Source organism: Epinephelus lanceolatus, chromosome 2 (genome assembly GCF_041903045.1).
Source record: "Epinephelus lanceolatus isolate andai-2023 chromosome 2, ASM4190304v1, whole genome shotgun sequence".
NCBI lineage: Eukaryota > Metazoa > Chordata > Actinopteri > Perciformes > Serranidae > Epinephelus > Epinephelus lanceolatus.
In genome coordinates, this window is record NC_135735.1 from 31,498,724 (window position 1) to 31,513,031 (window position 14,308).

Here is a 14,308-nt window from a genome sequence, read left to right on the forward strand (position 1 = left end):
GATTGGACCTCAACCAGGAGACTTTAAAGTATTTATATCCCTTTCCTAAATTATACTTGAGGAGGACAGAAAACCTGCCTTATCAAAAAGAGTGGCGAGAATTGGCAGAATACCATTTCCTTAGCAGAGAATAAATAAAGTATATAAAAATAAATTAAAAAGCCAAGCCAGGTCACGATGGCCACATGTATTAAATCTACTTAAATGGTAGAAATGATAAACAGCAACACATAATAATCAAAGAGTGGGAAACGATGGACTTACCTGAATCCTCTCTGAGCAAAGTAAAGTCTTCAGGCAGCCCTCCAATGAACGTCCCTGTGTTCTCACCAATGATAGTGCTGCCACTGGAGGCTGACGCACTTCCTGGTGGTGGAGGTAGGATGGTGGTTTTACACATAAATGTCACAGGGCAAGGCAAAAGTGTGGAGTTATGGGGGATAAGAGTAAATGTAAAATCAGAGCATTTAGGAAACAGAAAGGCATTACAAAAGGAGGGAAGGACAACATGAAAGCGAGGAGGAAAAAAGGGGGTGAAGGTTAATACAAAAAAGAAAGCAGAGGGTGAAAATAAGCGAGGTAAGGGTTTAACTCATGCAGCTTCTGTACAGATTTACCCAAAAAGAAAGAACATTAATAACATATTTGAAAACAACTGAGGAACCTGTGTGTGTTTCTGTGTGTGTGAAGTAGTATTTTTCTCATCAGACACAGAATGGCTGGGATTGACCTGGCTAATACCTCCATGCGGAGCTGGGGGATTTACATACATACAAACACACATACACTCACATACATACATACATACACATCAGTCTCACACTATTCACATCCATGCACAGACGCACATCCTCGCATCTATAGGCATGCCAAAATACACTTGCATTGACACTCACGCTCCCACACAGAGCAGACACACACAGTGGTCAGTATGAATATGAGAAGAGTTACCCCTGTATTGATTGTTTACAACGATTGTTCCCACGGCCCCTCGCCTTGTTGCTATGATGCTGTGCCATTGTCCATCATTGTAGCGGCGCCCTCCATCACCCTGCACACTCACAGCCACTGCTGAGCCCTACAACACATGAAGACATGAACACACAATACAGGAAAGAAATTAAACTCATGTACAATAATGGGGTTGTGAAGACATCCTCTGACCAATGGGTCTCACTGCTATGTGTATTACCGTAATCACTGAAGTATATCTATGACCTCTGGCTCAAAATAGACCAGTTTTCAAATAGCAGTGCAATCAAACAGGCTTACTTTGTGACATTTCAAATGATCGCTTCTTTTTGCCTCTGTTGTGCGAACAAGGTTAGACATTAAGGATCGATGACACACATCATACACACACCACCCTGAAGAGGACACTAACATACACATATAATCATCAAAGTGTTGTTACAAGGCTTTTTGCTACCTATTAAGTATGACATCATTGTTGTGATCAGCTTTTAGCAAGTGGGCAAAGAGTAATGTAGTAAAAGAGGAGTAACAGGCAGGTGCACACTCGCACAAAAACACACTGACAACATATATCCACACACAGACATACACACAGTGATGAAGATTTAATGATGAGATCAATAAATGTATGAATGCCAGAGTATATCAGCCTCTGACATCTTTACTACCATTGCTAGACAGCTCTACTTAACAAGACAACATGGGAGGAGTCTCTCTCTGTTACTCTCACTCACTCTCAGACGCATACACACCAGATCAGATTCCTTGTATGGTAGAGACACTGGTAATGGAAGCAACTAGCACTCGACTCTCAACTTTTCTCTTACACACACACACACAGCACTTACCCAAAGTGCCCATGGCTTTCCCAGCCATGCTTGGCAGTCTGATACAGAATGTGAGCATATGTATTTGTGTGTGTTTCAATGTGTGTGAATATACTGTGTATGTGTAAGAGACAGACAGAATGAACAAAAATCGTCGCTTATGGAGATCCGTCCCAAAAACTCACACTCAGTCAGGTGACTGACAGTCATCTCAAGTTTAAGTAAAAGAGACATATGCATTGAATTGACTGTAGACAGGAAAGGCGTATGCTAAGTGCACTTAGGCATATTCTTCTTACACTTTGTACTGTAATCCTCTGCTCAGTCCTTAGAAGCGAGACCAGCCCAATAAACATAAAAGTCTATCCATGAGTGAGTGACTGCATAACTGATAAAGTTACATTGACAAAGTTACAGGTCAGAGTGATTGATGATGAAGGTGTTGGTGTTTCCCCATTGGCCGCTGCTCTTTCGAAATGGCACTGACAGGCTGACAGAGCCGCTGGTACTGACTGTCCTGCATTACTGTATTCCTCATTTACTGTTACTAGGGTGGCATTACAGCATGATGGAATTAGCAAGCTAACTAGCCAGCCACTACATGACAACTTCATCAAAACTCTCTTGTCACAGTGTAGGAAAGTACACCGCTATCGTCAGAGTAACAACTTTGTCATGCTCATTTTCTGTAACCACTGTAACGTCAGTATACAAGCATGGTGGAAAGCAAGCTAGCTGGGTAACTAACTTTAATTTAATTTCCCCTCGGGGATCAATAAAGTATTTCTGATTCTGAACTAGCCACGGGCGAAATGGCAGTTTTGTGAGATCACCTTATCAATTTGTTTAAGGAACAGTTGTGCCTGTATGACAAAAGCCCTACGTTTATTTAAAAGTTAAAGGAGAACTATTATGCTTTTCCTCTTTTCTGACCTATAAATGTTGTTACAATGTTGCATAGTCGTGTTAAATGATGCCAACGCGTCAAATAATGAGGTTCGTGCATTTGGAAGTGAGCCCTGCAAGCTGTGTTTTACAGTCTTTTTTAAACAGTGTAGTCCGTGTGACGTTAATGCGTGCAGGACTTACTTATATGGGTATGCCCAGGCATGCCAGCAGCGCTCGGCAGCCCTTCGGAAGTCCTCGGGAATGTGACCAATCACAGCGGAGTGGGCTCGGCGGGAGGCGAGGGCCAGGGGGTGGAGTAAATTACACAGACGGCTTTTGCGGGATGCAAGAAATACAAGTGAGTGCAGTGAGAGGCACAGCTTCCTGAAGATCTACAAAGCTTTGTGTGCAGGTAATCGTGTGTAGCTGCTCTATAGGAGTCCAGAAATCAAATACAAAGGCCCGAAAATGAGTATAATAGGTCCTCTTTCATGACTATTTTGTGTTACAATGTCAGAGCGAGTGCTGCCACAGTTATGACAATAAAGTGGAAATAAGACACTGATTGATCAGTGGATTTTGGCTCAGACAGTGGCCAAAGGCTGGGCAGCTTCTACTAGTTAGGCAGGGACATACAGTCTCAATTTGAGCTGAAGAGAGGAGGGCTGTGTCAAATGATCAGTGGGTACAGCTCCAGAAGAAAGAAGGCCTTTCTGCTATGTAACTGTGTCTAAGTGTACTGTTCTTCATTTTACCGTGTATTTACATGAATTTTGGGCTGGATTGTTAACAAAGGGGCCAGCCCTGTAAGCTAAAGTCAAGGCGGACATAAGTCCTTTACTGGTTACACATGTGCTGACCACTTTCCCTTTCAAGTTAAAAGCCCTCTAGCGTTTCACACAGGGTCTGGCTATATACTAAGTTTTGACCTAGCGTTGTTTTTTCAGATGAGTAAGAGATGGAAGCAGACCAAAATACTGAAGAGATGAGATGAGGGTGTGTCTTCATAAGCGTGCAAGTGGCAAATAGGAATCCCTTTACAATAGAGGTGCAGCCTCCTAAAGGGCAGTGGCAGATTGTGGGTCTTACAAAAGTTAATGCACATTTAAGGAGCACCACTAAGTGGGTAGGCTCTAGTTTACTTTCATGATATTTAGTATACATGTTTAGCATCTGTTGTTGCAGATTACAATGTTGTCTTCCCCAAAGGCTGGAGGACTGTAAAATTACAGCTGTCTAGATTTCAATAGGCGCCACCAGTGTTATGGAGCTAAGAGATAACCCAGACGCATGACTGGTAGAAGAAAATACATTTTGTGTGTTTACCACTTGTCTGTGTGACAATGACAGCTAACTAGCGAGTTGACAGGCACATGTGTATTGTGGCATTACAACCTGTGACAGACACTGTAGTTATCAATAGCTACATACACTTCTGTATAGTGAGACAGCCAGTGGTCCATAAAACACAACTCACCTGCGTCAGTAGAGGATGAACTTGAGCTGTGTGTGTATGTGTGTTAAATAGTTTGACAATAGGCTAATGCCAATGCCTTGGTCCATCTCTGTGATGTGATAGGGATAGTGTCTAATGTGCGTCAATGTATTTGGTGTGCATGTGCGTGTGTGTGTGTGTGTGTGGCAGCTCACACGTGCACATATTTATGAGCATATCACTTTCCTGTGTCATGCTAAATTACCCCCCACCCCCCAACCCCCCGCACTGGTAATCCCATTAGGCTAGCTCAACAGGCTAATAGGGGGAAGTAATGGGCCCAGCTATATGTATCTAGGGGAACACTAATAAGCCGTGACACCACTCCCACTGTTAATTACCCCAAACTAGTCTAAACAAAGGAATCAACCCAGTTGGAGAAGACACATACACTCCATCGCACATCTAGCAGTACACTTAACCACAGACGCACACATTAACTCTGCAAGTCAACAAGGATCTGTTCAGACACATACACTCCTCTGCGCACACAGATACATCCCATGGTTACATTTTGATGAGGGCTTTTTGATGACGAGTATTGGATGGTGATGAGAAAGAAAAGTCTAAGTATGTATGTGTGTGTTTGTTTGAGTGTGTAATTAGTTGGTGGCCTCATGGAAGTATGTGTAATCATCTCCCATCATCACTTTCATCATCTAAGTCGTTGACTCTTTAACCCCTCTACATGTGTCTGTATGGATGGATAAGGAATATCAGGGCTGTGTATGTGTGTGTGTGTATATGTATATGTGTGTGTGTGTGTGTGTGTGTGTGTGTGTGTGCGCGCGCGCACAAGGGTGCAAAGCTTAATTAGCTTGCAATTGGTATTCACGCGTGGTGACTGCAGGGAATGAGTTAATTGCAGTCCAATTCAAACGTTGACACACTTTCAAAGTTTTTTCCCCTCTCCCTGTCTCCCTGACAGAAACCAATGAGGGGCTACAGATCACATTTATTAGATGAGAGCAAGTCAGAGAAAATGGTAGAGAGACAGAGGGAGTGAGAAAAAAGAGAGAAAGACAGAGAGACAGAGGTGGATCAGAATAAAAATGAGAAAAAGACAGGTGAAGGTGAGCGAATAAGTAAAGTGAGCAGAATTAAATCAAGTATTGTATTAGACAAAAACAATTTAGGGGGATGTGGATGAAAAAGATGCAAGAAAAAGTAAAACAAATTGGGTGAAATTGCCACAAAGTAAACTTCAAAATAACAAAAATTTTGGAACATCCTTCTGTCAGATATGGTGCAGTAAACAAAACTCTGCTTGCTGCAAATTACAGGTGTGTTTGTTTAATGGTGGTCGAGCTGGATGAAGATGGTTTGAATTAGTGGAAGCAGACAAATTCTGCAAGTCTCTCAACAAAAGATAAGAGAGTAAGCCCCTAACTAAATGAAAACAATTTTAAAGAAAGCCTCCCCTCCTACTTTTAAAGAGAAATGCTAACTTTCGCTGCTGCTGAAATCTTCTTGACCATTTTTTGTTTCACCTTTGTAAAACACACAGAGATAAAATCTGATTCCAATCAGCTTGCTGATGGCACGATAACCTGTCTTTTTTGAAAATGCAGGGCTCAAAATACCAAGTTCATATGCAGTGAACATAAAATTTGAGCTGTCAGCGTTCGATCTCAGCTCAACACTTTGTGGCAATTCTTCTTTTTTTGTTGTGTGTGCAAATTGATTTGCTAGTTGTGCACTTTTCATTACGTCGCTCACGTAGTCACTTCATCTCTGATTTCTTTCTTGTTGTATATTGCCCTTGTGAAGCACTTTGTCACCTATGTCTGCGAAAAGCGCTATTCAAATAAATTTTACTTTCTTACTTACATGCATCAGTGACATAACCTAGTACGGCTGCCAACTCTACCACTCAACCTCATTCACTGTACTGACTTTTTACACACTCTCCCACCACATGTCCATTTTTTCATTTAGTGTAAAAACAATGTTTAACTGATAACACTGCGGTGTAAAAAAAAAAAAGGACACTAACAGCACCATTCAGACAAGACAGAGAAGCACCACACAGAAGCAGCACCCTAAAAATGCTGCAGTCAAGCCATCTGTGGCCACTGCCCTGTGGTGAAGTTAGTTTTAAGTTGGATATTAAACCAACATTCAGTCTGGACTCAGCAACATCTTCTAGCAGTAGGAGGACAATAAGCTCAATTCCCAGCCCTCGCATTTAACTGCTGGGGGCTGACTTAGGGGTCAAAAATTATCAATGTATCGCTGTCTAAATAACACAAAACCAATGTTTTTTCCCCCAATACCTTGATACTGACTTGCCAATATTAGCAAAAATTATGATTAAAAAATTGCCCTAAATTCAACTCATGTGGCACACTTAATTTCATCATAAATGTGTGGTTCATTTATTTTATAAAAAGATTTTAACAGAAACTACTGACAGTTTTTTTTCAATAGCTTCTATGTAATGGTACCCACTGACTCCAATGTCGTACCAAAACATATTACTACAGGACACATAGGACACACCTCTTTACCTCTTTAAGTGGGATTTAAGTGCTTCTTCAATTTTATAGTTATATTTCTATGAAAATTTATATTGTTGTTTTTTTCCAATGTAAATATATAATAATATATTCCTTTGCAGGACACACCTTTTCATGTGAGATTTTAGTGCTTTATATGTTTCTTTATTTTTTTAAATATTTTGTATGAAAAGTTTTTTTTTGTTTTTTTGTCACATTTAGTTTCATTCATATTCACAAATTGCACTGAAACCTGCTACCGTGACAAGTTTGTATTTGAAGTGTAGAGTTAAGTTCTTTGCACTCACATTGCACTCAAGTGTTAAAAAATAAAAACAAATCTTAACATACCTGGGGGTCAAACAAAAAGTAAGGCCGTCCATTTTTGAGCTGAATAGCCAGAAACTCATCCTGATTTCCTGGAGAGAAGGCGCAGAGCAGCAGGCCGTCTGGGGACCGAGTTTTGAAACTCAACTCAACACCTGATTCAAAGTCAGAGAGAGACAGAGCAAAAAAAATGTTTTTTCTTTTAATTTATATACAATATAACGAAAGTGCCCTTGTAAAGACTTAAAACAGCATTTAAGACAGTCCATAGTGTTCACCATCTAATCTAAAAAGAGCGACCATCTCTTCATGAACAGGGTCTTTATCTTTCTATTCACTTTCAGTGTGTAAAAAAAACAAGTCGTAAAAACTGCAGATTTTTACTGTTATCAACCCAAAGATCATATTTGTATGCTTCTTCCTTCTCCATCCAGACTGTCTGAATTTCTTCAAATCCATAAGATGTGAATGGGCAACCAAAAAAAATAAATACTACTTGCACAACACTATTGTACAGGGGGCAGAACTAGGGGTCTGCAAGGTTCCCTTTTTTTTCTAGATAGACATTCATTTATTTAACTCATTTAACTTTTTCCATGTAAAGTCTATTTCTCTCTACAAATTTTTACACCAGGTACACCATATATATAAGGTTAAATATAACCCAATTCTACATTTCTCAAATAAAGGCTAATTATCCTATTTCTAAATACAATAAAGCTTATATAAAAAGCATACTGTGAATCAAAGCTTCAGCAATGTGGGAAACTTGTGGGTTTCCCTCTAACACACACACACAGCACAGAATTCTTCTAACGTGCCGTCTTGTCATGTTACTATGGATCAGAGATTGGATCTTAATCCACTACTAGATCCACATAGCGACAGAGAGCATGCGGTTTTACGTGTGCGTTTCCTCCGCTCTGTCTGTCTCTGAAGGGAACAGAAGTGTGGGAAGATCTGAGGAGTTGAATGCAGGGAGTCCAGGGTTCATCAGAAGCCGGTGTTTGCAAAATAATTAGTGTGTGAATTCACTTAACATGGAGAGAAGTCAAACAGTTACATGGCGAGCTCAAGATGAATACAGATTATCCGTTTCAGAACTCACAGTTTTCACACCGTTGTGAATGAAAAGTACCTTTTCTGTGTTGTCTCTTTGTAACTGGATCTACTGTGATGCTAACTGTTGATATATGGCAACACTTTAAGACTTGTCAAGCCAATTCAAGTCTACTGTATAATTTGTGCAACAGTTTGTATATACTCTATAAAATAAATTCCATTAAAAAAAAGGTTCGGATTTTGAGAGGGTTCCTGCCAACCGTACTCGATATTCAGCCTATAGGTCTACAAGCAGTGTCACAGTAAGTACTGGCAACAGTCCTAGCAGCAGTTATTTGGGTCACAGGTGCATATTTTTTTCCTTTTTTGGACTTTGTTATAAGAAGTGGTGATAAAGATGAAGACTGATCTGAACTAATACGATGGATGCCAATTTCAATGTATGCACGCCATACACATTAGGGTGTAAAGCCCCATTCGGATGGGATTAACATTAAAGCGAGAGGTGGGGAATGAAATATTCCCGATGCTCCTCAGTAATTTCACTCATCATTTCAGATGGCATTAACCATCTGTAAATTCCAGGATCTGGTCTGTAATAAACATGAACAATCCACAGAACAAAGCCAAAAGAGAAAGCCTGAAGCCTTCGCAGGGGAGCCTGGAGGGAGAGACATGAGACAAGGATACTGTGTGAGGTAAATCTGAGTCAAAAATCATGCTCCTTCTCTAAGTCATGACTTATGTCATATCATTATCTGCTATATCCACTGTGAATGTACCTCCATAAGCCATCTTAGAAAACTTGCCCGAGAAACATCACATTTTTACGTTTTTTTCAGTATCAAAGTAATCCAGTGACAGGTGACTGTAAATCCCTGGGCCCAATGCAACCAGAAGGTGCTAATAGCTCATTTTCTGTCATCATACTGACTCCCAAATATATGCCTATATGTTGGTGTTGGCATGTTTCTATCTATCGGATCAGTGAAAACATTTCTGACTCACTCTATTTTCACACAAAAATCAAATTTCACAGTAAGCTGATTACAAAAGGGGGGACAAAGTACAAAAAAGAGGAGATCAACTTTAGAATTCTTACTCCAAGTGGAGTGTAATCTACGAGAGGACCTAGCCTGACATTGCAAGCCCAGTTCACAAATGCAAATTAGCCTGGAGCCTCTTAGTTCATTTTCGATTTCTAAGGGGCGTTCAACGGCCGTAAATCAAAATGCTATCAGGCACAAATGGATAGACCTACAAACAATCAGAGCAAGGAAATATGTAACGTAGTGCTTAGCGACAGAGAAACGTAAACAGACTAGTTTGCAGAGATGAGCTGTGATGGTGTAGCATCAATTTATGTTGCCGTTTTGTCATCAGAATTTTAAAACTAGTACTTCAAGTTCCACACACCACAGCCATCTTGGTTGTTTTCAAAATGCTTAAACAGTGCTCTGTTTTACTAAGCTAGGGATATGCTTGCCGGAAATGACATCACCACATATATGCACTGGATGCGATCAAAATCACTGACCAGCATAGCTGATGTTAAAATCACCCTATCTCCCTCGTAGAAATAAATCCAGTCCCAATAGGCCTTGAGAATGACTCTTTCTATTTTTGCCTAACATCATCTTATATTAAGATGTGGCTAACAAGATATCAAAGGTTTGCCATTTCCATTTCAGTCTTGGATACAAGTGATTTAGAAGATAAACTGGGGATACTATACATGTGAAAGAATGATTTTTCCTTGAAAAAATGCGAGAGTGAAAAGCCTCTTGGATCGAGGAGGAATGTAAAAGTGTCTTCTTATGATGGTTCCATTTGGGCAGTGCACAGACATATTGATTACAAATAGTGCACAATATGAATAGCTTTACCTCAGTTAATCATTTCTAAATAAGCCTATATAGTAGCAGCATACAGCTACGACAAGACAAAGATGTTCTTTACATTGAACTTGCATTCTGTGCATCAAGCAGGCATCTGTCATTTACATTCATGACCTTGTCACCACAGAGATGAGTGAAGTCATGACAGATACCTGACATTACATTATCCCCCTTTAACCTTCTCTCTGTGTCGTACTCTCCTGATCTCTCATGCCTTCCTTTCTTTATTCCCTACGCTTTTAACCTTCCTCCTCTTTTTCTTGACCTTTTTATTCTCTCCTTCTCCACCTATTGCCTCATCTGAATATGTTTTCTCTCCTTGCATCTTCAATTTTCCTTTCCCCTCTTCCACTACCAACTATGTTCCTTCCACTGTGCGCTACTTTCCTATTTTTCATCTTAACTACGGTGTAAACAGTTATCCATGGTAAAACAGACTGCAGTTAACATCAAACTGTGCTTTCTATAGTGACATGAACATCGCAGGAACAAATTCTATAACACACATACACATGCACAACCAGTCCTGTACACAGGGGACAGGCCCGGGGTACCTGAACACACACAAACTCATAGGATTTGACAATGGAGAAGCAACATAACTATTACTCCTGCCTCATCAGCACAAGAATTTATACGACAATATAAAACAGCTGTGAGCAAAGGTCCACAACAGTAAGTAATGATGTATTCCGGTATATAAAGGAATATTGTGCAATATCCTTGCTGCAGTACATTATGCCTTCCCCCCTGTCCAAAGTTGGGATGTGCCAGTCTGATATTCAGTATTGGTCTGATACTGGCCAAAATCACTGGATCAGATACAACCCATCAGCCTAAACTATCACCTAAGTGCTTAACTCAACTTTGCGTGACATGATATAGAGACATGTCACATGTTGAGTATCACAGGTGAGCAGCATGTGTCATGGAAAGAGTAGGTTTACTTCAGAGCTGGCACTGTCTACCCTAAGATGTTTTTCTAATGCAGCTAACTTGATATCAGGTGTAATAATAGCCTAGAGCATGGGTGTTAAACTCATTTAATTCATGGGCCACATATAGCCAGTTTGATCTCAAGTGGGCCGGACCAGTAAAACAATATAATAACCTAGTTTCCCTTTCTTTTAGTGTAAAGAAGGACAAACAGCCTGCAATGTCTTAAGAAAAATAAGTGCAATTTCTACATTCAGTCAGTTTACAACTCACTGTCATTGCATATGCATGTCACCATACACCTCCACTCCTATGTAGTAATGCTGGCACCACCACACCAAACTGAAGTGGAAGTGATTGAGGAAGCAGGTTAAAAGTCATCCCCTGGTCACCATGGTTTGAAATACCATTTACAAATTGAAAATTGTGGCAGTGCCTTCACAATAGGGTTCCACATTTTACATGAAGTAGGCTAGTCACTGTTTTACTTGCCCCTGAATCCTGCACCTCTTAGCCTTCACAAGTGCATCAATGTTTGGTGTGCAAAGTCATCCAGTGGGCCAGATTGGACCCTTTGTTGGGCCGGTGATGGCTCATGGGCCGTACGTTTGACAGAGTTTGTTGGTTGTGAGTTCCTTCAGATGCCATGTCGACCATACTGTGTTCCACTGCACATGTATTACTGTAGATGCTATAATTTCTATGTTACATTATTGTTATTCAAGTTATGATCTACATTGCTAATTGTTTTTGCTCTGTCACTGAGGTACAGGCTACACTGACTGTTGAGGTATATCCAGAATTTTACACTGGAATCTGTATGTATTTTTGTTATTCTAAATACTCAGATTTTAACCTTTGAGTGGTACTGACCGATCAAAAATGCTGCCAAAGGTTCTGTGTGGAAAAAGTATAATAAATAAATAGAAGCAGCAGTATTGCATAACTTGACTCATGTTGTGGACGATGTTCTTCGTCTGTTAGGGGAGTAGAATATTTGTTTCGCAATTTGAGCATGATGTTTTTTAGAGAGCTTGGTAAAGAAGTGTCTCCATACAAATGCATCATTAACAGCTCAGCTGTTTAAGAGAGGAACAAAGACAGTATCAGATTGGTATCGGTATCAAAAGACACTCAAGGTTGCAGTACTGATATCAGCATTGGACTTTAAAAAGCCAACACTAGTCTTAAGTTGGACCTAGTGCTAAAGAATGTGTGTTTTCCTCATGTCATGCTGTGTTTATAAGGAAACCACTCTGGATAAATTATTCAAGCGGTCCAATCTCAGCCCCACAGTTGCCAAACAGAAGAAAGGGTGTTCAGAATTGCTGAGATAGTTCTTCTGACCTGGCAGAAAAGTCATATGTGACTACTATGGTATCTATATGAATGCATGTATACAGCATGGCCTGTATTGATCTTTCTTTTACAAATAATTGAGCATCATGTATATGTTGTCATAATAACATCTGAAAGATACACATGTAAGGTATCACATGGTATCAATCAACTGCTGGTGTTTGCATATTATGCATAGGGAGGGACAGACATGCTTGGCCATGGTGTTTGGTCCAAATGTACAGCATCTAAATTACACTGCTCATGCTCAGCATTACTTCCTTCAGATTTCCCCACAGGACTTGTGCTACTTCACACTGACAACCACTTTGGAGCCATCAACAGACAAACCTGAGCACATAGCCTGACAGGTGTCTCTGTCACACATACAGAGTACATGGAAGCACACACATGCTCATACATGAACACATACACAGTGCAATCACAGACACAAAACAACAACATGCACTTGTTGATCTGAGAGTGCACACCGAAGCCCAACAGATACATACATGCTTAATATACACATACTCTTTCCACAACAGGTCTTCACACCTCACAGGTACTACATACGTAAATTCTTAATGTTAAAGAATTGATAAATACTGACTTTAAAAAAGTAAAGACAACCTAATCAGTTAATTACATTTCATTCAGGACCACTTTAGTCAAAGAAAACTTTATTTCCATTTGCAGTATTATATTTGGTGGTATGGCTCTGTACTTGGGCCTCTCTGCCTTTCCAATGCCTACGTAGAAAGCCTCTTCCATGTGCCTACGTGGAAGCCTAGGGCAGAGAGAGCATGCCTCTCTGCCCTTCCACGTGCAAATGAGGAACGCCTGAGGCGGAGAGAGCACATCTCTCTGCCCTTCCACGTGCAAACGAGGAATGTCTGAGGCGGAGAGAGCACACCTCTCTGCCCTTCCATGTGTAAACGAGGCAAGCCTGAGGTAGAGAGAGCAAACCTCCCTGCCCTTCCATGCGCCTACATGGAAAGCCTACGGCAGTAGGCAGGCCACAGCAGTTTAAATAAGACACCCTGAATGAGATTTGCCAGTTGGTTGCATAGAAAGGAATCATACAATCTATCAGCTGACTCCCCTCCATCAGTAAGCTGCTCCATCAGTTGACTAGGCTGTTAGAGATCAGCTGATGTAACTGGGATGTGAGCTGAGCTTGCCATTGTGTCCTGCCTGAACTAAATCTATGCACAATTTAAATTTGATGTACTATATAAATTCCTTCCAAATGCCACTTAATTGTCTCCCTCAAGCTTGTTGTTTTAACCACTAGCCCAGTATTTTCCAAAATCAAAAAGCAACAAATTACTAGAGCTGCTTATTGCTGCTCTACTTTTCATAGGATAAGAAACAATAAAGTAAAAAGTGGACCATTGAGGCAAGGATGTTCATATTACCACCCTACAAGTAATAATGTCATGAATATTCTGACAATGCTGTTTTTCTTTGAGCAGTAGTGGAAAGAGAAGAAGTTCCACTGAAACTACACCAAAAGGAATCCAAGCATTCATCCCAGTGGGGGAATGAATGTGCTCACAAATCTCAAGATTATAGGAACATCCTCTGGGGAGCATAAATGCAAGTAAGTCTAGCTGCGCACACACCATAGCTATGGTTGGGGTTAAGAAACAATGCCAGGGGTGGGGTCAGAGACTGCAGCCAGAACATTCTCGATGTGTTTACAATGTGCTGATTGCAATCTACTCATTACGCTCTGGGCAGAAGTGGGAATTTAGGGCCAGGGTTCTGTGACTGAACTTATGAACACCAAATTTCATGGTGATCTGGCCGTTGGATATAAAGATATCTCACTCTGGGCGAAGTGCTGAGAGTGACTAACTAACCAGTCAACTGTAAAAACATTACCATCCTTGGTCCTCACAACTAGTCATAGACAAACATGGCATGTATTATCCTTGATAAACATTTTACATGCTGTGAATTCTTTCAAAGACCATTTTAAAATGGCATGCAGTGACTAACTGGACTGGGCTGTGGGTGATCTACAGCATGCAGTGCAGAATATTAAGTCAGCCCAGCTTC

At 40.6% G+C, this 14,308-nt stretch overlaps 1 protein-coding gene across 1 annotated transcript in view; it reads right to left on the minus strand.

Annotated features, from left to right (window-relative positions):
• The window catches only part of ush2a (Usher syndrome 2A (autosomal recessive, mild)), a 256,938-nt gene that overhangs the window by 151,003 nt on the left and 91,627 nt on the right, over positions 1 to 14,308 (minus strand). Inside the window, exons 29-31 of the mRNA XM_078160648.1 lie at positions 7,035 to 7,165; positions 952 to 1,078; positions 265 to 366 (exon numbers count right to left, since the gene is read on the minus strand). Of these exons, the coding sequence (XP_078016774.1) occupies positions 265 to 366; positions 952 to 1,078; positions 7,035 to 7,165 (360 nt within the window). The remainder of the gene's footprint in view (positions 1 to 264; positions 367 to 951; positions 1,079 to 7,034; positions 7,166 to 14,308) is intronic.